The sequence below is a fragment of the Mus caroli genome, chromosome 3 (genome assembly GCF_900094665.2).
Source record: "Mus caroli chromosome 3, CAROLI_EIJ_v1.1, whole genome shotgun sequence".
Taxonomy (NCBI): domain Eukaryota; kingdom Metazoa; phylum Chordata; class Mammalia; order Rodentia; family Muridae; genus Mus; species Mus caroli.
In genome coordinates, this window is record NC_034572.1 from 132,197,572 (window position 1) to 132,222,448 (window position 24,877).

The 24,877-nt window shown below is 46.1% G+C and overlaps 1 protein-coding gene across 2 annotated transcripts in view; it reads left to right on the forward strand.

Moving 5' to 3' along the window:
• The first annotated feature begins 4,042 nt into the window (after positions 1 to 4,042).
• Tspan5 (tetraspanin 5) overlaps positions 4,043 to 24,877 on the forward strand; it is a 163,216-nt gene continuing 142,381 nt past the window's right edge. For both annotated transcript variants that reach the window (XR_002377513.2, XM_021157670.1), the window contains exon 1: positions 4,043 to 4,493. Coding sequence is in view for 1 of the 2 variants with exons in the window: in XM_021157670.1 (XP_021013329.1) it covers positions 4,413 to 4,493 (81 nt within the window). In the remaining variant the exon portion in view is untranslated. The remainder of the gene's footprint in view (positions 4,494 to 24,877) is intronic.

Consider the following 24,877-nt stretch of genomic DNA (forward strand, 5'->3'; position numbering starts at 1 on the left):
CACTCTGAGCACTCTTAGGGTAGAACAGCTTCACACAGCCAGCCAGCAGGCAGAACTATGTCCCATACCCAATCCCTATTATTTCTCAGGAAAAGACCCTTAGCATTTTATATATGATTGCGATCCATCTTGTAGAGCGTATCACATATATGGTACAAGAATATGATAAACAAAATATCACTTACGTGACAAGACTTGTGCACAGATAGAGCAGGTCTCACTCTCACTGGTATTTTTGAGTCTCCTGGTTTACATCTACTATTATACTTTCTTTTATTTTTCTTCCATAGAGAGTGTGTTGGTTGATTTTCGTCAACTTGGGAAGAGGGAATCTCACGTGAGGATTGCCTGTATCAGATTGGCCTGTAGGCAAGTCTGTGGAGCATTTTCTTGATTAATGACTGATGAGGGAGGGTCCAGATGACCATGGTGGTACCACCCCTGGGCAGGTGGTCCACAGGTGTGTAAGACAACTGACAAAGCAGACCATGGGGAGCAAGCCAGTAAGAAACATTCCTCTGTGGTCTCTGCTTCAGTTTCCGTCTCCAGGTTCCTACCTTGGCTTCCCTCAGTGATGGACTGTAGCCTGTAAGCCAAATAAACCCCTTTTCCCCACAGTGCTTTTCAGTCACGGTGTTTTATCACAGCAATAGAAAGCAAACTAAGATATCTTACTCAGCAAGGAAATATGTGCACACGTACACTTTTGCCAACAGAGCTGTCTTTCTACAACATGGTAACCCACTGTCTATGTTGCTGTGCCCCTTACATTTTGTCGTTTAACAATAGTATTTGAAGATATTTGCATATATGACGCCTTTAAACTTTATAATTTGCCAATAATTGGCATGCTCTGTATAATCATCATCCTTAATGGCTATAAAACTTGAGCGGATGATTCATTCAATCTTTTAATAAATGTTTACCAGCCACCTGCAGAGCCCAGGTGATTCTGAGATAAGAAGAGATAAACCGCACCCTTAAAGGAGTGGAGAAGCAGCTAGGTAAACAAGTAACTACAAGTTGTTGCTAAGTGTCAGGATAGGAAAAAGCCTCCAAGATGTTACACAAAGGTGTCGAAGGGTAAGGGAGGCAAGTCAGAGACAAAAGACAAACAGAGGACTCTAGACAAAGACCAGAGGCATGAGCAGAGGCACAGATATGGGGAAGATGGTTGTAGTCAGGTGACCGTAAGGAGCTGGGTATAGCCCCATCTACTTGATCTATCAACTTGTGGTCAAGTGTTCAGTATAAATAATGCTACCACATAGAACTTGCAGTATATAGCCTTTCCCATATCTCAGAGTAGTTCTTTGGCTATATTCCCAGACACAGGGCTGCTGAGTCAAAATGTGATAGTTTGACCTGAGACATAGAGCCAAAATGCTTTCCAAATGGACCGTATCTCTCATACATTGTACGTGCATAGGCCTTGCAATGCATTGTAATGCTATGGGTAAGTCAGCGCTCCTATGATTAGCAGAAAGTGAAATTACTCCAAGTATGTTAATTTAGATGCCTTAAAAAGATGTGTTTTGTTATTCATTTATTATTTTGAGACAGGGATTCTTTGTGTAGCCATGGCTAGCCTCAAACTCAAGAGATTCCCCCTGCCTCGGCCCTCTGAGTCCTGGGATCAAAGGCATGTGTCACCACTGCCCAGCATCAAGGAATATTTCTGTCAAGAAGTTTAGCAAATATTCTACTTTCTGCATTGCTTAAAAATATGCGGAAAGCATTAATCTTCACAGAAGTAACACTGGCTATCTGAAGTGATAGGGGACTATTCAACTAGTGGTTTTTTGTTTTTTAGCCATTCTCCAAAATTGCTGATGAGCGATCTGAATTGCACCTTCTCCATTGATCTTCTCTTCTTGTTCTGAGATAGGATCTCAGGCGTCCCACTGTAGTCCAGAATTTAATATGTAACCAAGGATGACTTTGAACCCCTGACACTCCTGCCCCTACCTCCCAAGTGCTGGCAATACAGACACACAGCACCATGGACTATTGATGTTCAAGATTTTATTTTGAGAGATGTTTTAGGTTCATGGCGCAGGAGGAGGAAAACGTCATACTATGGCATTTCTGTTATATGACATGCCCCCAAAGGCAAAACTATGGAAATATAAAACATCAGTGGCTTGAGTGGGGGAGGGGAATGAGAAATGTCTGGGCAGAACCCAGAAGGTTTTTAGGACAGAGAAAATACATGGTATGATGCTCTAATGATAGGTGCATGTCATTAGATGTTCATCTAAGCTACAGATAAGCAGCACCAAAGGTGGACCCTAGTTGAGCTCTGGACTTTGAGTGATAATTATGTGTCAGAGAAGGTTCATCAATTGCAGCAAATGAGTCACGTTGGTGGGGAGTGGTGGTGAAAGGAGAAACCATGTCTGTGTGAGGGCAAGGGTACTTGGGGTATCACTTAAGGATAAGGCTAAGCCATCAATTGGATTTAATTCTAGTCCTGTTTTGAAAGGTGCCACATAGCGTAAGAGAGACCTCTGCTCTGACTTTTCCTGTGTTCTGCAGCAGTGGATCTATTTATATACAGAAAGCATCACAGCAGCACGTGTAGGCTTAGGTAAAGCTTGTCAGGTCACTCCTGTTAATAAGGAGCCTGATGGGGGCCATTGCTTGGGCTGGGTGGAGGGAGCTAGGGTGATTTCATCCACTGCTTGCCAGCGACATGGCATGGAGGAATGAGTAGTGTTCCTGGCCCTCTTGCCTTTTGGGTACCCAGATTTGCCACTGTGATTGTAACATAGCCTCCTGAAAGCCAGGTCCATCTGGAAAGAGGTTACTGCAGGTAAAAAGGAAACTTCTTGCCTTATTAGAGCTTGACTGCAGGTTGCAGATTTTGAGCAAAAGGCAGAGGAAGTTACTCAGCAAAATCCTAGGCAGAAGACTTGAGATGTCAACTTCTCCACCACCACCCTGAAGGCATCACCTGCAGAGCCTCTTAAACATGCAAAGTTCTGGGCCCAGTCTCACTGGCTGGTTCTGGAAATTCTTATCTTTTTCTACCATGGATGTCTGAAGACTTAAGTCAGTTCCCCTAGATGTTGCCACACGCCTTTCTTTTCTTCTCTTCCCACAAACCCCTGGCACCTGTTTCCCTGCCCGTGTGCTAAGTGCCCGAAGAGTGTACATATACAACTGCCGGGTACCTGCTCACCTGTGCTCCTCAAAGTTTCCACTCTCCCGTTCTGTCCTCTCCCAGAGGTCAGGAGTGCCCTGCATCTATAAACCCAACTGGGATTTCCCAGAGGGAGACAGTCCTGTATGTAACTCCTGCATCGCTTCCTGAGCTAGGAGGCAGGTGTGTTCCTTTGAGAATGTTTCATCAAAGGTGGGAAAAAGTTCGTGCTGTGGAAGTGGACCTGGGTCAGGACGCCTCTGGGCCAGCTTCCCTTGCTCGCCTCCATTTGCAGGATGATTGGTTTCTTTGGCTGTTGGGAAGAGTGGATTAGTCAGAGAGATAGAGTAGCCTTTGAGATACCCACTCCCCCATTCTCTCCTCTTTAATGGCCTAGATCCCTCTTGAACACCTCAACGAAGCCCGCCTGTTCTGCTGTTGGGTGGCAAGGTGTCTGCTCTTCCTCATAGCAATGCAGGAGGAGGTCGGTGTGGTTAGGTGGCAAGGGGACCGTGTGTGTGTGTGTGTGTGTGTGTGTGTGTGTGTTGGGAGGAGGGCTCTCACCCAGCCTTCATTCCCCGAAGCCACCCTCTTTTTCAGGGTCCCTCCGGAGCTGCTGGTGGCCAAGAGAAGGACCCGCAGCTCATCCACCAGGGTCCGGTCCCTCTGCCCTGGCTGCTTTAGATCTGTGAGCTACGGGGTGTTCCCTCGTCTCTTTGGGCAGCAAGGGGCTCGGGAAGAAGGGGCGGGGAGCAAGGAGGCGAAGAAACAGAGGGACACGCGGACCGCGACAGAGGTGGCGCGGCTGCGTCGTTCGGCCGCCTCTCGGGAGCTCCCGAGCACGAGTCGAGCGCGCGCGCGCCTCGCCGACCCAGGCGCCGGGCGGAGCTGCGGGCAGGGGCGGGCGGAGCGAGCGGCGGGCGGAGCGAGCGGTGGGAGGCGCGCGAGCGGGCGGCGGGCAGCGTCTCCGCCGGCATCTGCGCGGCCGTCTCTGCTCGGAGCCCGGGGACCGAGCGCCGGACCCGCCGCCTGGCGCACCGACGCGGAGCTCCGGCTTTGTGCTCCGTGCCGGTTCGACGAGGCTTCCCGGAGGCTGCGGCCACCGCGCCCCGGCGGCCTCGGAGGCCCGCGGCTGGAGGTGCCGGAGCTGCTCGGTCCGCGCGGCTGAGCCCCGCGTGCCCCACTGCTCGCCGGGCTGCTCCGAGCCTGGGTGCTCCGGGGCTCCAAACTCGGGCTGGCGGGGCAAGTGTCTTCATGAACCCAGAGGATGTCCGGGAAGCACTACAAGGGTCCTGAAGTCAGTTGTTGCATCAAATACTTCATTTTTGGCTTCAATGTCATATTTTGGGTAAGTTGGAGCGCTCCTGGGTTTCCAAGTGCTGTGGCGGATGGGTGGGCGACGGTCCCTCGCCGTGGTCGCTGCTTTACTTTTCGCCGCCCCCGGGGCTCCTGCCCCAGTCGCGGCGAGAGGCGTCTACCTTCCGCCTTCCCAGCTCGAGCGCGGGGGAGAGAAACACTTCATCCTTTCCAGGACCCGGAGGAGGTGAAAAGAGGAACCGAGCCGGGCAGGGGGCAGCCAGGCCTCGGGGTGGCTTTTTTCTTTCTTTTCTTTCTTTTTTTTTTTTTAGGGGGCAGGGGGCGCGAAAGCTGGGGTACGGATGGGAGGACGGCTCGGCAGTTTGAGAAACGAGGGAGCACACGGATTAGATTTGCTTCCCGTGGGATCTGGATGTTGGGTAGAGCGTGGTGTCATAATGGGGCAGGCTAATCGGGCAGAGCCGACCCCGAGATCCACCTTCCAGCGCCGATCTGATTGGCCGAGGGCTTGGCTCGGTGTTGCCGCGGCTGGTCTGTGCCGTGCTCAGCGTGTATCTCCTTGCACCATCTCTGGCTTTGTGTAGGATGCAGATGCCGTGGTGTGTGGCTCTGTAATGTGCACGTAAATAACACGTCCTGCATGCTCCTCTCCGGCAGTAAAGCGCTTCCTTTGCATAATGGACTGGCTAAGTGGGCGTGCAGGGTGGAGGGATTTATTTCTCTGTGTATCCTTGTGGAATAACTAGTCATCAGTCAACATATGTTTCGGTGTGCGCGTGCCTCGCGTCTTCCCCTTTTAAAGGGGTGACATACAGCGGGCCGGGTTTTCGGAACCCTCGGAGACATGCAAAGGAGAAGGTGTGTAAGACCTGTTTTGCTGGCTGAGCAGGTGAGCCGCGGCTTGCACACCGGCTCCCAACCGTGCTCTGCGTGACACTCCCTTGTGCCGGGTGCCTATTGTAATCAGGCTGGGACCCTACTCTTTTGTTGTGATTCTTTTCTGAGACCTTCCAAACGTGTTCAGCAACCAGACAAAGAGTTCTCTAGGACAAGAGGGGAAATGGTTTGTTGGTTGGTTGGTTGGCATTGGTTGGCAGACCGTGTTATTTTTCAGCCCACCTATTTCCATCCGGGGTCGCCTTCCTCCCTGGCACCCCTCTCTCCATGGGAGGGAAAGATGGTGGCGGACCATAGGGATATCCCCAAGTTTCTGCGAGGTAAACAATGATCCAGTGGTCTGAATCCAGGACATTTTAATTTGGACTCCCCTTCATCGTGGCTGTTTGCTGTAGACATACACATCTGTGAGAATAGTTGTAGTTATGCTGATCTTCTGCCCACCCCCATCCCCTCACTTACCAGCTTATTTTATTTTCTCTCAGAGTAGCTATGTGTGTTTTGTGAAAGGAAAGGAAATGGACTTTGTGTCAGCATGTCATCTGTCCTCAGGACTGGACCAGATTGATGAGGGAGTGTGGGAATAAATACCATATACAGCCATTCACGAGCAGTTTTGTTTTTTTCTGTCAGTGATAATATATGGTTTCTGGGAGCAACTCCCCACCCCTGCCCCCCTGCTGCAAACAGAGCAAGAGGAAATGCCTGCCTTTCTTTCTTTCTTTCTTTCTTTCTTTCTTTCTTTCTTTCTTTCTTTCTTTCTTTCTTTCTTTCTTTCTTTTTTTGCTTCTCTCCTGGACCCTTTCTGGAAATGTTTAAAAGTGGTGGGTAGGCATGTTTCCCATTGAGGTATTCTGATTGCCTTGAACTACAAGAGGCAAGAGAGGCAAGGGCCGTCACATGGGGCTGCAGGGGTGGTTCGCCTGGGCCTCTTTCTGCTCCAACACTTCCAAAAGTTGCACATTTCAGCTACCAGGCAACAAAAAGCACCCAGGGGCTTTCTCTGCAGTTTCAGAACGGGGAGTGAGAGGGAAATAAAAAGGATTGGGGAAATGTTTCCCTGGCAGTTTGGTGTAATTTTGTAGCGAGCACAAAGGCAAATTTAGCCCTGTGTCTGGATTAGGCTGCAGCAAACCCCCTGGACTGTGGAGAGCTTCAACAAAATTGCAGATTGCCTGCATGGAGAGTTTCAGAATAGGACCTACATCTTGTCTGATTTTGAAGTTATTACTGTGGGCGGGCAGTAGGTAGGTTTGTGGCAAGTCAGAGAACGGTCTGAGGCCCTGAAACTGAAGGAGCTGCCCTGGGCAGCATTGCTAAGTAGGTGCCTACTTCAGAGAGTCTTTTGCTCTCTCTGTCCTTCCAGTGCAGAGGGCCACCTCTAGTTCGTTTTCTATACTGCGCCTGTCTCCAAATAACCTCATATTTAAATGTCCTATTTTATCAGGGCCAGTGGGCTCTAGCAGATATTAGCAGGAAAACATCCACGTTACCATTAAAAGGAATCTACACCAAAATATTAGTGACCGGAGATCTGGCAGCAGCTGCCAAAAACATGCACACTTCTGTCTTCAGCCACCAACCTGCCAGTGACTGCCTGAGATAGCAGAGTCAACACTTCAGTTCAGTTGTATGGTTCTGATGGAGGAATTGGTAACAGAGACCATGGGCTCCCGGTCTTTCATCTTCACATTGACGTGCCAAACTAAATTCGAAATTCATTGAAGACATTTGAACGTAATAGTTCTTGTAAAATAAGAGGGAGCGCACAGTGGCAGCTGTGACAGCTCAGATCTCTTGCTAATCAGCACTCTGACTGTGTTAGTCAGTTATCTGCCCTGGGCCTTCCTTACTCAGCTATTAGAATGAAGAATTTGGTTGAATTGTGAGGTTTTCTCTGTCTCTAACAAAGACTTTGTTGAGTTCTAGTACGCCAGCCAGGCAAGATCGAGTCTCAGGGATGAGCAGTAGGCTGTAATGAAAAAGGCATGGATGGACTGGAGACTTGCCTAGTTATAGATGGTCCTTTAGTAGACATGCTCACGGACTAACTTGTTTTTCATTCTTTCCTCAATGATCTTTTTTTCACTTAAAAAAAACCCCAAAACAACAAACCTTTCACTGAATTTTCCTTGCTTGTTGAGTTATTGGTATGGCACACATATTCCCTATCTCTCCCATGAATCTCAAGTGTGACGCTCTGAGTCATTAGCTGTATTTTTATTATTAGAATTACAGCTTCATGTGGAGGATCCTAATTCTTTTATATAACAGCAGTGCTGATATTGTGAGTAAGAAAGTCAACATCTTGTACAGATTCCTTGTTAGTTAGCACAGGGCGGTGGGGGGGGGGGAGCCTTGTTTTTCTTGCTCTATATTGGAAGAACTCAAGCCAGCAGGAATTGATTTTATTGAGGGTGTCACCAGAGGAAGACATGTATTAGAAACACTGAGTTGTCTTTGGGGTGGAGGAGAGAAGAGAAGAGAAGGTTTGTTTTAAGGTCAGTCCTTTGGGGAGTTAATTTCTCTGTCCTGTCACTGACCGTTTGTAGATGCTTTGTTCCGGTCCTTGACACTTAACTGTTTCTCAGAAAGTAAGTGAACATCAACATCCTGGTTACTTATTGCTGCACAGCAAGCTCCCAAACTTTAGAATTTCAAAATGAAACCTCATCATGATAGTTGATAATTCTGTGATTTGACTCCCTAGGGGGATACTTCTAATGTGGGACCTCCGTGCAGTTGCTGTGAGTTTCTTGCTGTCTCCTTTGGGTGGGGGAACCCTGGGCTGGTGGTCACCTGTGATTGGTGATGCTTACCGATGGCTCAGTGTGGCTGTCAGCTGTGGCACAGCACGTGGATTTTTCTGAGATTCAAGCAGCTTCCAAGCAGTTTAACTGTACTGTCACTTGGCACATTAGTCTAAGTCCTCATGGAGTCTACTCAATTGAAGGTTCCATCTTTGGATAGGGAAGTGTCAGGGTCACTTTGTAGAAATGGGCTGGCTAGTTTTATATTCACTTGACACAGCTACAGTTATCTTAAAGGAGAGCATCTCAACTGAAGAAATGCCCCCATAAGGTCCGGCTGGAGGGCATTTTCTTAACTAGTGATTGATATGGGAGGGACCAGCCCCACTGTGGGTGGTGCTGTTCTTGGGCTAGTGGTCCTGGGTGCTATACGAATCAGGTTGAGCAAGCCATGATGAGCAAGCCATGATGAGCAAGCCATAGTTTCTGTATCAGCTCCCGCCTCCAGGTTCCTGCCCTGCTTGAGTTCCTGTCTTCACTGCTTTTGATGAACGGTTTATGTAACTGCAAGATAAGTAAATTCTTCTCTTCTATCCCTAGTTGCTTTTGGTCATGGTGTTTTATCACAGCAATAGTAACCCTAAGGCAGGCGGATTTCAGCCGTCATTGGAAAACGATTTCTTAGAAACCATTGATGCGCTGGTCAGTAGAAGCCTCACGTTGGATGGTGGGACCACTCGATATTTTGTTCTCTGTGCTGTCCCAGGACTAGAACAGCTGTTGGCTGAAGCCAGATGTTTCTTTGGTGTGTTTTCAGATATTGCTTTGTGTTGCAGGTTGGAGGTTTATCCAGAGTAAATGGCGGAATGTTGTATATGGTTTGTTTCCACAGACTTGCATTCCAGGAGGAGGGAGATTCAAGGAATCTTGGGTGGTGGGGTGGGGCACCAAGTAGGATGTCTTATCTTATGATTCAGTATAAATTTCTAGATGTTCTGGAATGATGGTACATGAGCCGTTTATAAGTCATAATTTTTGTTTTAATTTGCTAGACATCTGTTAGCTTCGATGGCAACCATATGGGAGTCTAAATTGCCTTTTGAATTTCAGGGAGAGGGTTGGAAGAAAGCTAAATGTGGCTATGGAGGTGTCAGGTAGGGAATGTGTGCAGACCTCAGAGGGGAGAGTCACGATGCACCCAGTGTCTTGCCTCTTCCAGCAGTTCACTGTGGGGCTGATGTGTTCTCAGTGGACGATGCTCTTGAAGGTTGAAATGGAGCCAATAGCAAAAGTTGGAAAACCAGATAACATTCCACCCTGCATAGAAGTTATGAAAAGGGTGAAATAAACACGTCTGCAGTAGGATGTGGAGTAATCTGAGGGACATTTTTTTTTTTTTTTTTTTTTTTTTGGTTTTTCGAGACAGGGTTTCTCTGTATAGCCCTGGCTGTCCTGGAACTCACTTTGTAGACCAGGCTGGCCTCGAACTCAGAAATCCGCCTGCCTCTGCCTCCCGAGTGCTGGGATTAAAGGCGTGTGCCACCACGCCCGGCTCTGAGGGACATTTTATATGCTTTTAAAAATCAGAATTTAATTGGGATGCCAGATTTCTAGCAACTTGCATCTTTAGTTTTCCAGCTAATCTGGAAGTTAGCATTTGATAAATGATTTTTTTTAAGAAAAAAAAAAAAAGTTGCAACTAGGAGCTCATTTAGTTGGATCTCTCTGTCCCAACATTCATATTGGCATGCCTTTCCATACAACAGGGAAAAGCAATGTGTTCTTTTGATTTCTACATGGGGCCTTGCTCTTTAACCTAGTGTGGTCTCTAATTTTGGCTCCTGTGCTATTCCTCCACTCTTACTAGCAGCTGAGGCTTTTTAGCTATAATCTGCTGTGCCTAGAACCGTGTGTGTTTTCAAAAACCCCACAGCTTTACCATTGTGATGTCCTTTTTAGAAGCCTGTAAAAGTATCTTACAAAAACATATGGTGATATTTTTGTGACCAGTAAAAGAAATTGGAGCACAGAGATGTGAAATGGCTCTAGTGGTGTTGGAGCACTTGCAGGGTTCGCTTTGGGAGTGTTAAGTCGATGCTGTAGCTAGAGTCCCAGTTTCTCAGACTGAAACTTATTTTAGAAGATGCTTGTTATTCTAAAATTAAACATCAAGTAAGTCATTTACATCTGTTCATAATTGAAAAGTGATAAAGTTTTTGCATATGCCACAATTAACACCACCCACAAGCACCCACAAAAAAAGTTTAGGATGAAATGTTCTTAAAGAGAATGCTAGGATAATTAATTATTATGTAGTCTGTTGAGAAATTCATAAATGACAATTAGAGTATTAATGAGGGTATTTTTTTGAGTCACATGTTTATTTCTACGCATAATACCAACTGCCTTAAGATGACTAACCTCAGGATTCTAACTTACTGTTCAGTACGGGATGATAAGGGCCTCCTGTGTGGGAACCATCTCTCAATCGTTTCCTTAAGCCTCGTGTGTCATGTGTTGTCTGGAACACATAGGCATTTAATAACTGCTTGTTGAATGAATGAGTTTCAGAATGTGGAGAAAGCCCATGGGGTTTATCCTTCGAGCCAAGGAAGCCTTTTCTTCCACAACAGGCAGTTAGCATCTAAGGCGAATTTGTCTTTGGAACATTTAGTTAGAGAGTCGCGTCTGTCTTCAAACCAGATGTAATGTCGCCCTGAAAATTTCAGCCTCCTAGTTTACTGTTGATTTTTCTTTTTTAATTAAAAATATTTTTAAAATGTTATGTATATGGGTGCTTTGCTTGCATGTATGTCTGTGCACCACATGCATTCCTGGTTCTTGCAGAAGCCAGAGGAGGATGCTGCATCCCCTGGAACTAGAGTTACAGATGGTTGTGAGCCACTGTGTGGCTGCCAGTGCCCTGAAACACAGAGCCACCTCTGCAGCCCTGCAGGTGCTGACTTCTCACTTGAATTTCTTTTCTTTTCTTTCTTTTTTTATTTTTGCTTTTTTGAGATGGGGTTTCTCTCTGTGTAGCCTTGGCTGTCCAGCAACTCACTCTGTAGACCAGACTGGCCTCAAACTCAGAAATCCACCTGCCTCTGCCTCCCGAGTGCTGGGATTAAAGGCATTCACCACCACTGCCCAGCCTCACTTGAATTTTTACATATATCTCAAACCTACAGGAAATGTTAGAGGAAACACATGATAAAGCTTGCTACTTCAGACATGTTATTCATACACCTTTAAGTTTTCCAACTTGTTTTTATCATGGTTAAGGACAAAGGTGTCTGCCTGATGGCTCTCACAAACACAGTGTGAATTTCATCTCGAGGGATTCTCTCCTTGATAGCCACAGTGCCACCGTCTCTACTTCCCAGGCCTTGGGTCCCCGTCACTCTCCCAATCTCAATAATCCCATTTAAAGCAAAGGAATTCAGGCCAGAATGGCACAATATGTTGGGTTCTGTTACGGCTCGTCTAGTCCCTCACTATCAAGAGCGTGTGACTGGCAGTGCTGGCTGCTCTCCGTGTGGGTTGCCTGTGGGCTCCTCAGGCGCAGGTTCTGGCTGTGTGTTCTGGGGTGGCAGCAGCCAGAAGGGAAGCTTTGCTTTCATCCGAATCCCGTACGGTGGCAGTGGTGGCCGCGGTGGCAGTGGTGTTGCTTTAGACGCTTTGTCTGCCAAGTGTCTCCAATCACTTAACTACTTTTGTTGCTTTGGCAACTTGTAACTGCTTTTTGGCAAGCCACTTTGAAGCTATAGAACTGCCCGTCTCTCCTTGACTTCCTATCAGTAATGAATGTGTGTCAGCAGCGTTTTATGGCTTCTCCTTTTCCATCTTTGTATGTTTCAACAACGAACCCAAATTAACCCCTCTTCTCTTAAAGTTGCTTCTGTAAGGCATTTGGGTCACAGTGATAAGAAAAGTAAGCAAACCCTTTGCTCTCTTTAAAAAGTTAATTTATTAATTACATCCTAATTGCTGCCCCCAGAGCTCCCCTTCACAGGTTCCCTTCTCCCCTTCTCCTCTGAGAGGGTGGGGTCCCCCCTGGGAATCCCCCCCTTCCCGACCCTGGTACATCAAGTCTCTGTGGTGTTAGGCACATCCTCTCCCACTGAGGCAAACAAGGCAACCCTGTTAGGGAATGGTCTCCACAGCCAGGCAACAGCTTTAGGGATAGCCCCTGCTCTAGTTATTGGGGGATCCTCATGAAGACTGAGCTGCACATCTGCTACATATGTACTGGGGGCCCTGGTCTAGCCCATGTATGCTCTTTGGTTGTGGCTCAGTCTCTGAGAGCTCCTAAGGATCCAGGTTAGTTGACTCTGTTGGTCTTCCTGTGGAGTTCCTATCCCCTTCAGGGCCTTCAATCCTTCCCCCAACTCTTCTACAAGAGTCACCAGTGGACAACTTTGTTTAGCTGTGGATATCTGTATCTGTTTCAGTCAGAGGACAGTTATGCTAGGTTCCTGTCTGCAGACATAACAGAGTATCATTAATAGTATCAGGAATTGGTGCTTACCAATGGAATGGGCCTCAAGTTAGGTCAGTTAATGGTTGGCCATTCCTTCAGTCTCTGCTCCGTCTTTGTTCCTGAATTTCTTTTAGATAGGACAAATTTTGGGCCAACATTTGTGGGTTGGGTTGGTGTCTTTATCCCTCCTCCGGTGGTCCTGTCTGGCTACAGGAGGTGGCCTCTTCAGGTTCCATATCCCGCTGTGCTGTTATGTGTCTCTTGGCTAAGGTCATCCAGATTGACTCCTGGGAGCCTCCCCCATCCCAGATCTGTGGGACTTCCTAGAAAATTTCCCCAGCCCTCAACCCCAGCAGCTGCAGATTTACATTTATTCTCCTGGCCCTCAGGCCCTCTCTCCTGTCTCTCCCAACACCCGATCCTGCCCCTCAACCCTTTGCCAGTGCACGGGCATCCTGGACCACAGCCCTTCATCCTTATGGGGCATCCCTCTTTCTATGGTATGAGTTCTACGTTCTTGCAGCATCCTTCTGCTGCCTTGCTTGGTCCTCTCCAGACACTTATATTCCTCCCCCGTGGTCCTTCCCTATTTTAAAATAGCCATGATGCCATTTCTAAAACCATTTCTCATCTCTGGAGGATCCCAGGTCATCCTTGTGTCTCATGGATAGGCTGTGCTCTGGCCTGATCATAGCCTCTGGTCATAGTGTTCTGCCCAAGGTCTCATTTGCATGCACTTTCCTTAATGTAGGCACCAGAATGGAACACGTTTTCCACAAGTTGTTCAGTCCCTCTAGAGGGCTGTTACCTTTGAGCTCTCCCCTTCTACACAGAGCTGCATCTTGAGCCAGGCTGTGCTGGTCTGGCCTGGAAGAAGTTACTCTCACATTAGAGAGTGATGTTTAGTTACTCATCAGAAAGGCTGGGCAACACATTTCCAGAGTCATCATCCTGTATTAAATGAGATTATACATGTGAAAGCACTTGGTAAGAGGCAAATCTCCCTGTGTACACATTAGTTATTAACCGAGGCTAAGCTGTACGCATGTCCCAAAAGCCAGGGAATGTCGCTGGCTCAGGTTGAATTTCTGGCAAGTTAAACCTTCTGTCTTCCTTCAAATGAACTTTGGCTAAGTTTATCCATCCAGGGTGGACACTAATCTCTGAAGCCTTTAACTTTTACCCTACAGGTTTCAGTTCGGACCTGTCATTGCATAGATCTCCTGCTTGCATGGGTATTCTGGCCCATTGCTTTTCAATCTTAGCAGCACCCACAAGCGTCCTTAAGAGCATGTGTGTTCTGCATGGGGGAGGCTAAGCAGGTCTGTCTGTCTGTCTGTCTCTCTCTCTCTCTCTCCCCCTCCCTCCCTCCCTTCCCCTCCCTTCCCCTCCCTCCCTCCCTCCCTCCCTCTCTCCCCCAGAGAAGCTTGGCTGTTAGTTTTATTATTTTGAAATACCATGGGGTGTTTTTCTTGGGGTGGACCTTAGTCAGTCTCCTATCACTCTGGCTTGAGGTAGCTAACTGACTAAGGGCTCTGGCTCATGGTTTCAGGTGTCCATGGTTCTGTGGTCCTGTTGTTTTTGGTCTAACAAAGCACAGTACCTCATCATGGTAGGAGTGTAGAGGAAGAAGCTACTCCTGCCGTGATAGTTGAGTCATAGGTAGAGGACAGAGAGGGTCATGGTCCGGGATTCCTTCCAAGGTTATGCCTCCAATGACCTGACTCTTCCTCCAGGGAAGCCTCCATGGAAAGGCTCCACCTCCCCTCAGGAGCACAGAAGCTGCACCGAAGACTGTCATACATGATGCGGTGCAGATCACAGCAGTGTTCCTGCTTAGATTAGAAGAAAGGGAGGAGGAGGAGGTGAAGGAGGAGGGAGAGGAGGAGAAGAAGGAGAGGAGGAGGGGGAGCAGGAGGGAGAAGAAGAAGAAGAGGAGGAGGAGGAGGAGGGAGAGCAGGAGAAGAAGGAGAGGAGGAGGGGGAGCAGGAGGGAGAAGAAGAAGAGGAGGAGGAGGAGGAGGAGGGAGAGGAGGAGAAGAAGGAGAGGAGGAGGGGGAGCAGGAGGGAGAAGAAGAAGAAGAGGAGGAGGAGGAGGAGGGAGAGGAGGAGAAGAAGGAGAGGAGGAGGGGGAGCAGGAGGGAGAAGAAGAAGAAGAAGAAGAAGAGGAGGAGGAGGAGGAGGAGGGAAGAGGGAGAGCAGGAGGAAGAAGAAGAAGTAGAAGAAGAAGAGGAGGAGGAGGGGGAAGGGGGAGAGGGGAGGAAGGAGGAGGGAGAGCAGGAGGAAGAAGAAGAAGTAGAATAAGAAGAGGAGGAGGAGGAGGAGGAGGGAGAGGAGGAGGGGGAGAAAGCATTATAGCCTTTAGAAGTCCAAGGGACTCATCTTTCCAGCCATGGAAGCCTAAATGTCTAAGATACGTTTTGAAAACTTGCTGCTGGTGCTGAGGCTGTAGCGCACTGCTGGCATTCTTGCTCAGTATGCACAGGGTCCCGGCTTGTATCCCCTTCAGTGACAAAAATCAAAATGGTTGGCAGGTGGAAGATGGTTAGATGACAGGGAGTTAGCAAGTACGTACATAAATTAAGCAGCAGTGCTCAGATGGGCTTTCCTCTTGCCGTGTTCACCATGGGTGGGGAGACTGCTGGAGGATATGATGACTGGCAATTTTACCTCCCCTTGGACAGCAGCAAGCTAGAAAACCTCAAACTTTTCATTGAGGTGTATGTGTCTGGGGGCCATCTGGTTCAGTAGGTCGAGATAGGGTATAGTTGGTGGAATGAGTGTTATATTAAAAAAAAAAAGTCTTACAGCTGACTCGAAAACCCAGGCTGTGGTTTATTTTTTCAGGGTGGGAGAGATGTGTCTTGACCCTTCCTTCCGTTTTTGAGGGAGGCAGATGGGCGGTGTGCAAATACTTGCCAAGGGTGATTGATTGCACCAGCACCGGAAGCTGCTGCTATTCACTTACGGGGATAAAAAAAAATGTAGCCCAGTTAATCCCGCAAGGAATTTCTTATTAATCCAAAAGTGCCAGGTTATTTTTAAACCCGTGGGCCCTAAAAACAAAATGAGAGCATGTCTTTAAAGAGAGCGTGTGCCACAGTGGGTATGCCAACAGGCAGGGCCAGAGAGGGAAGGAAGCCAGTTAGAGCAGGCAGGGTGGGAAGCTCTGCACCCCCCTGTGGGGTCTGCCTGTGTCACCGCAGATGGTGAGCTGATTACCACACACCTCCCATCTCCTATCCACAGCAGTGCTTCCTGCCAACTGCCCTATCCTGGGCTGCCCAGGCCTCTGACCCTGGGCACTCTCTTCAGAGGGAGGCCTTGACAGAGGTGACAGCTGCAGAGCAGGGAAGGGACATTCCTTCTCCCAGATCCCGGTCAACAGTGTAGCTGCCAGGACAGGTAACAGCAAAACAAACGTGGGAAACAGATAGGATGTCTCGGTTTTCTTTGCAAAGAAGTTTCAGTGTATAATATCCGAAGCATTCTGCATAGAGCAGGCTCCCTCCCTCCCTGCCCCTCTCTCCTCTCCTCTCCTCTCCTCTCCTCTCCTCTTTCTTTGCCACTCTTCTACCTCCTAGTCTCTCCCTTCCTTCCCCCAGCCCCTTAAAAATTACATATTTTGATTATAGCCAGGTACCCAAAGTGGAGATATTTTGAAAAAGTTGAAATTTTGAATAAAAATATCCATTATCCGAGACATTTCACTGGGGCTAGACCATCTATCTCCTAGAATAGAAAACAAAACGAAAACAAATAAAAAGCTTAAAACCAGAGTGGCATACAAAAGCAATGTTATCCCTGTGGTACTATCCGTATGTGTGTAGAGGATTGCTAATTATGAATTGTAAGGTGTAATTTAAAAATGTATAATCACCAATTTTATTAGCAGAGTAGTTTCAGGAGTGCGTGGTAGGACAGTTTGCCACCTCGCTGCAGGCTTGGCGATGCTCTGCCCGCTTCCAGCAAGTGTTTACTGTCTAGATGTAGATTGCATGACATAGGCTCATCTACTTGCCCAACGTTCTTTCTAAATTACTCTTGGCACCAAGGCTTGAATTTCTAAAAATCTGGAGGGAACAGCTGGTGCTCTAATAAATATTCAGGCCAGCTATTTTAATGCTTTGTACTCAATTAAGTAGTCCTAATAAAAGAGGAGCCCTTGCCCTAAGCATTTCTCAAAGAATAATGTTTTGCTTCTAACAAAAAAACTTTCTCCCAGTGTTAATATTTCTCCCAGGCAACTTTAAAACTTCGTTGCATCCAGTAGGTCTTTTGCCCATTTGTGACGAGGATCAGTCCTGAAGTCTGCACTTCCTTGGCCCATATCTTTTAACTGACGACGACCATAGGCCACTCATTCACTTTCTAGGGAAATTCTCGGGCTTTGTTTTTTGAGATGGTCTGTTCTGACTGTCCTTCTGACTGGCCTTGAACTCATGACTCTTCAGCCTTAGCATCCCAAGTGCTGAGATGGCTGACATGTGCTACCACATCCAGCGTGGGAGAAGGGTTTACCTGACAGAGCTTTACACCGTAACCCATCGTGCAGCTTGGCTTAGGCATCCGGTGCTCTTGGGCGATGTGGAGTCTGCTGTTAAGCATTTGGGCTTCAAGAGTGTGGCAATTCTTCTTCTACACCATCCTAGCCTTGGGACCTTAGGCAAATTATTTAGTTGATGGTGAAGTCTTCTTTTGCAAAATGGTACGTTTAGTGGTAGTTTTAATATTCTTATTTTGCTAGGACCTGGATTTGAACGCAGTATTTTACAAGTAACAAGCAAACAAGCAAGCAAGAGTCTTACCATCAAGATACATCCCCAGCAATTTATACTCCCCTTCACCTCTATTTTTGAGACACAGTCTTACTGTGTATCTCTGTGTATTTTGAAACTTACTATGTAGACCATACTGGGCTTGAACTGTCAGAGATCTGCCTGCCTCTGCCTCCTGTGTGCTGGGGTTAAAGGAATGGACCACCACTGTTAATTACTATTCTGTTTTTCTTTTTAAAGATTTATTTTATGTATATGGGTCCATTGTAGGTGTGTTAAGACACACCAGAAGAGGGCATCTGATCCCATTACAGATGGTTGTGAGCCACCATGTGGTTGCTGGGAATTGAACTCAGGACCTCTGGAAGAGCCGTCAGTATTCTTAACTACTGAGCCATCTCTCCAGCCCTAATTAATATTCTTAACGGGACTATTAAAATCTAGAATCTACCTCAGTTGTGAGGATGAGAGCAAAGATGTGTAAGCTGCCTGAATGTCCTATCTGTATTAGCAGTTACTACTGGTTTCTCAACCCCATCATGTCTTTCGTTAGCTTTCCATTTCTTCTTCAGGACCATTAAGATAACGGTACCATGTAACATACACTTTTTGTTCTCTGTATAAGTGTTTTCTCAGAATAACTGAAGAAAAGTTGATCCAGCAACTGTTCTCAGCGCTCTTCAGACTGTCCTGGATAGAACAGAATTCCTACCATGAAGACCAGGCCATGAATTCATAGCTATTGTTTATTTATTGTTAATATCTTACTTCCAGTACCCAGTGATTTGTTCAGTGCTGTGACCAAATACCTGTGAGAGACAGTGAAAGGGAGAGAGATTACTTTTGCTCACCTTTCAGAGGTATAGCCCATCATGTTGGGGAAGGGATGCTGTGTTTGTGGCTGGGTGGTTGAATGGCTAGAGCTCCTCACATTTTGATGGGCCAAGATGTGGAGAAAGTGGAATGCCGGCTCTTGTGTTTTCTAGGTGGTTCAGTCAACTTGACAACGAGACGAACCGTCGTAGCTGGTTAGAGTGAATCTTCATTTTTTTTTTTTCAAAACCATACTGCCCCATATTAGAATTTTATACCAGGAAGTCAGGTTTTGGAAGCTCAGCTCTGTTACTAAGTCTGACATTTAGTATCAGGGTGTAGGATGGGGATTGGAAGTACTTTATTAGCATCTGCTACATGCGGGTATTCTAAAGCTCTCTAGGTGGCCTGACTATAGTTTTAGCTTTTTATTGTAATGTAAACACTACATTTCAATGCCATGTTTTATCACACACACACACACACACACTGCATTCTTCACGTCATGAGAATGAACACTCTGCCAGAGATAGCAATGACTTGTGAGTTAACCCTCATGTGCCCTTTCAGGTGACACCCAGTTAGGCTTTGGCCTGTACCACCCGGATCACCGAAGGATTGGGCCACTCATCTCTGTGAATGAGTGATGGACTGACAGGCTTCTCTGGTACCTAAATGAGATGTGCTGTGCACTTATATTTCAATATGGCCGCCTGACATGGAAGGCACCGGCTGTCGTAGCTCACCAGCTCACCACGGTCTTCCTTATCCCTGGCAGAAAAGGCACTACAGTTCATGCAAGGCTGGAGGCATAAAGAACCTTGCTCTGGGTTGTCATGTAGAAGGTGTGCTGAAGACCCCGCACTTTGTCCTCTGGAACCCTATCATCTCTAGGAATCTTACTCCCTATGATTCCAAGTGCAACCTCCAAGGGCCAATCATTGCAAGAGTAGCATGGCCTTGGACAAACTTGTGTCTTCGCAGAGTCTTTCAGGTGCCTGCATGTTGTATGAGACTCCCATAACCCATACTTGGGTTTGGTAGTCAAGAAAGGGGCCTGTGATGTGGCATGTACCTTGAGCAATCTCCCACTTCCTGTTTGATAATGACATTTTGAGTCACAAGGATCCGTCCATTTCAAGTTTTTTTTTTTCTTTTAAGTCAATTCTGTGCTTAAACATTAAATATACTATTTAAGAAGGGGAAAGTTTAAAAAATATCTCTACTCAGAGGCACACAATGACAAAAACATGGCCTATTCACTTGTAGGAAGCTGTTGGGAACTGCTGGCAGGCCGAGCCCTAGGCTTGCTTCCTTTGTTATAGAGGAGGTTAACAGGTGTAAGAGCATTTGGTGGTTTGGCACCAGTTGCTTTACCAGAGCAAAGAATGAATAGAATGGAGAGGAAAGAGCTTCCCCACTCAAGGTAATTTATGGCCATGGTTTGAAGTTGTCTCCTCTGGAACCCCACATCTCACGGAATCTTCCTTTGGGAAATTCCATGTTTAAGCAGTTTGCAAGGCCATATGTGTTTATGAGTTGAAAGTCACAGTTTCTGGAGGTGCCCTGTTTGTAGAATTGTTAACATGTTCGTCTTTCGCATATTCTGTTTCTTTAGAGTGCTGGGCTCCGGAAGCAGAAGTCTCCTCGACTTCTGAAAACTTGTGAACCCTTGGTCACTGAGGAGTTAAGAGTTGAGGTACAAAGGGAAAATAATTTGGGGGTGTATCTCAGACTCACAGGAAGTCAACCTTAAATGTTTCTGCAGTCTATCTTAGGAGGCTCCACCTTCTCCTGTTTACTTTATGGTTGAGTTCAACATGGGTTAAATGTTGTTATTTGATGCACTTTTAAAGAACAGGATAATTATTGTGTGCTTTTCTATTGGGACAGCAATATAAAAACATTGATAGAATTTTGAAGTAAGGATGCTCATAATCCTAGTAATACTTTCATTGGGTTCAACTGGAACTGGAAGCTTCTATCCAAATGCTGAAAGCAGCAAACAAATGCACAAAACCAACCAACTAACCAGCCGTCCAGCCAACCCACCTTCTATCCATCCATCCAGACAATTATGATCCATCCATCCATCCATCCATCCATCCATCCATCCATCCATCCATCCATCGAGCCAGCTAGCCAGCCAGCTAGCCAGCCACCTTAGAGTTTCTCTCTAGTCATCTGTGAGGCTATGACTTTAGCCTCACTTTGAAGTGGATACTGTTACATCACTACCCTTTAAGCGTTTGTTTTGCCTTTACTAGTGTCTTCTCCCTCAGGACAACATTTAGAATAAGTGTTTTCAGCATACAGAGCAATGCCTTGTGAATAAACACTGGGTTCAGTCAACCAGAAAGAGGAAAAAAAAAAGTAAAATCAATAAGCCCCCTGCAGGCATTTGAGAAACTGTGTACTTTTAAGAGAAGGAATGACCAGTGATAAGGAACTTTGCAAAACAATAGCTCTCATCTCTTCCTTTTCTGAGCCTCTGACTATGACTTTCTGTGCTGAACCTTGTAGCTGGGATTTCCTAGTTCTCTGTTGCGTTGGTTGTGTCCCACTTAGCTGGGGAACGACAGCCACTGTCCCTGTGACAGCTCAAGGGGAGCAGCTCTGCAGCCTTCCTAGATTTTGAATGTCATAGAAGGAATCCTAAGGAATCCTTTGGTTCTGGCTCCTTTTGCTTTGCCTGCTGGTCTTGAGAATCAAGAGTGAAGAGCTGCCTGGGTGACCTAACTGTATATGGCATCGTCATTTTTCCTTAAGTCTGCAAAATTTAACCATTCTTGGTATTCTCGCTGCATGCTTAGAGTGTTTTTCAATTGCTATCTGGTGAGAGTTTGAAACAGCTGTATAAGAGCTTGAAATAGTGTTTTACTTCTATTTTTCCTTAAGATGAAGAATCAACATTGTACAAATGAGTGGAAAGGCACCAAAGCAACCTGGAAATATCTCTTACACTTTTGTAAAATATATGATTATTTAGTTTAAATACAGATATGTGTTACTGATGGCTGTTAAATACCAATTTCAATATTTGGATTGTCTTAAATATAGATATGTGCTGTCTTTTAGTAGATATGTACAGTAATGATCTGAATGACTGATATCTGACCTTTAAATATTTTTATCCATGTTAAGAGAATAAAATGTCTTTATCATAGAATACTATAACATTTCAAACTATATGGGACGTTTTGTTTATTTTTTGAGACAAGCTAGCTCAGGCTGGTCTCTAACTCATGGCAATGTTTCTGTCTCAGCCTTCCCAGTGTTGGAATTATAGGCATGAGCTACCAGACTTGATGAAATGAAATCTTTTGAAGTTCAACATAAGGCCTAGAGATCAGCTTCGATATTTACAGTGCACACAGGAAGAATCCTGTTGTGTTTCTGATTTGTAGATGGGTCAGAAAATATATGTATGATATGTATAATCATCTCACCCTGAACTGTGTGAGATTGTTGCGTCACCGCTGGGGATAACAGCTCATTCATTATTGCTGAGCACCTTTCAAAACACAGTTTTAATTTTGAAGTTCCTTCCTATGGAATTTTCCTTCTCTTGTCCCCTTCTTTCTTTGACTTTGAACTCCAGAATCGAGGAGGCAGGGAATCTTCTTAAGGGAGGCTAAACCCCTCTTAGTCTTCAAAATAAAAAGGTTAGCCTGCTGCAGACAGAATAGAGGGTTGGGATTCTTTTGAACAGAAATGGCTGTGCAAATATTTAATCCGTTGTTCTTTAGTTGGTCTATTTAGGGCAGAGTACTGGAAGGAACCGTGCTTTAATTGGCCTTCTGCAGACCTGATTATGTAACCTTCAGACTTACATGTTGAAAAGGACGTGAAAAATCCTCTAGTCTCTGTTACCTACCAGTCATCTTTCTGCAATCTCCTCTTAAGGGTGGATTTCATTCTCCGGCTGTAAGTTATAAAACAGGGGACAGAGCTCTTTTTCTGGCAGCTTTTCATTTTATAGGTCTGAGATGCCCTCAGCCTTACTTGTAGGGGCAGTGTGCAGAGAGAAGGACATTCAGAGTCCCTGTGGGTTCGCTCACGGGTCAGGTTTTAGCCTGGCCAGTGGTGAGGATGTCTGTATACCATTTACACACTGATCTGGGGTGAAGGTGGCATTTGGCAGTGCTCTTGGTAGGATGCCTGAGCGCCGAATCACCCGAGCTGCCAAGTCCCTGTTCTCTCACTCCATTTGGCGCGACTTGACAGTTTTGGCTCAGTCATTTTGATTAACATCAACCTTGCTTATGTTAAGTAACTATTCAGGCTATTTATTATGTATTACTCTCATGCTTTGGAATGAGCGGCCAAGGAACTTCTGCCTCATATGGACTCCATATGCAGCTGTTAAGTTAGCAGAAACACAATTAGTTGGCGCCTAAGCTGCATATTGAGTAGATTAGGCTGGATCGCACAGGCGTTGTTTGAGATTGTTGTCTCCAATATTTAAGAAAGCTATTAGGTGTTTGAGGATGTGGGGGTGATAAAGCATCTCTTGAGTTCACATATGTCCTGTTTTGTATTTTTATTATGGCGTGCAAATATCTGTGGAATGTTGTTTGTTTGTTTTGTACTGCTGAGCTCCAAAGAGGATTAAAAACATAGTCTGTGAAAAACAGACATCTCTTTATTTCCATTGTTCCCTCCCCCTCCCAGGCTAGGCAGAGAATGTTGCAGTAGGTAAAAGACAGCCTGGGCTCAGATGTAGGCCCTGACACTCCTACCTGTGTGAGTATGTACAGAAAACATCTTTAGGGTCATCCCAGACACCTGCATGCTAAGGAGTGCTCGTGAACAGGGACTTCCAGAGAGTACCCCACGGTCACGGTGTGCTCTGGGTCTCTGTCCCTTGAGAAGGGTGTTGTCAGGTTCAGGATGTGTTCCCTGAAGGATGGAATCTGTCACTTTTCAAGCTTGCTTTCCATTGTCCTGCTCCCACGGAAGGATCTTGGGAGTCCATCCTTTTCCTTGGCTAGTAGATGGTAAGGTTTGGCCTGGGGACAGCTGCCACATGCTCTCACTGTGTCCATGTGTTGCGATGGTCTGCTTCTGTGCTGTCATGGAGCTTTCCTCTTACGTGGGAACCCTGCGTGTGTGCATTGTGTGTGTAGGTGCCCCGGCGTGCATGGGTGTGATGTGGACGTCACATCTCAGATGCCGTCCACCTTGTTTTCTGAGACTGGGTCTCTCCCTGGTATGGAACTCACCAGTTAGGTTGCACTGGCATACAAGACATCTCCTGTCTGCCTTGTGAGTACTGGGATTGCAAATGTGTACCCACTGTACTTAGCTGTTTTTTTTTTTAAAGTGGCTTTTAGGGAATCAAACTTAGGTTCCCTGTGTTTGTGTAGCAAGCGTTTTACCAACTAAATTATTTTCCCAGCTAGGGGGTCCTTTTGAGGCCATTTATATCCGCATTATAATTACAATTAAATATACATAAGTATGCCTAAAAACTGCTTAAAATATACTGAGTAATAATTATCCATTGAAATAATTTAATTAAATTTGAAGTAATTTTTTTTTTCATTAAGGAACAAAATAAGCATCCATTTGGCCCCCACTACAAAAAAAATTGCTATACACAAATAGGTATGCTTATGAAATTACTTAGTTTATTAACATATAATTCATCCAGATTATTACATTCTCTTAATTGAATTTACACTTGTATGCTTATAATTTTAAAAATAGTTTTAAACAAGAGGTGTCTGCGAGCTGCCGAAAATTAAGGGGCTCTGGTATTTTTAGTTGTCTGAGAGGTAAAATTCTAGGTCTTAAGGGAAAACATGGATGCTATAGTGAAAGATAACTGTCCTGCTCTGTGCTGTGAGCATCTGAGGCAGAGTGTGGATTGATTCTCACCTTCTAAGCTGTCACAGATGATATCTGGTCCTTCCTTGACATAGGAGGTTCCTGTAGCTCCGAGGCCATCCTCTGCCTCTTCACGGTGTTGTAGTTCATGCTCTTGGTTTTTGGCACATCCCTAAGCACGGACAAGGTTCTAAAGGTGAAAAAGTGGGCTGGGGAGGGAGATGAGAAGCCAAAGCTGAGGTTGGTTACTGCACCGAGGGACGTGCTTGCCCGTCATTGGCTCGGCCAATGGCTTCTTGGAGTTGTGTCTTGCGGATGTCAAAGCCCCTTTCCAGGGAGGGCCTTACTGTTTGCCGCCGTTGTAACCTGTGATGGGAAGAGTGTACCGAGGCTCGTGGGAAGCAATGGCTGAGATTGGGAGCTGCAGAGGGATACTCATCTATGTTTGGAAGCCCACACAGGCATTGGGTGATTTCTTGGACAGCGTTCCTGGCAGTTGTAGTGAGAGTGAACTTTACCTGGGCCATTGCTCTGGTTGTTCACAGAGAGCAGCCTTCATCCTTCAGACATGATGTAATGTCTTTCTTCAGACAAAGAACAGCCTCTGTGGACAGTGGGGCCCCAGAATCCCAAACATTGCTCCTCAGCTATGATGCTTACCCACTGTACGTACAGTATCCACCTTTGACCTTTAGAGCAAAGAGAACCCAGGCCAGAATGATGCTCCTGCTGCCTCCTGTGCTCTGTATGATAAGTCCTTAAGTGCCTGGTACAGAAATCTTTGTCTTCTTCTTCTTCTTCTTTTTTTTTTTTTTTTTTTTTTTGTTAATTGTTTTTTTTTTTTTTTTTTTTTTTTTTTTTTTTTT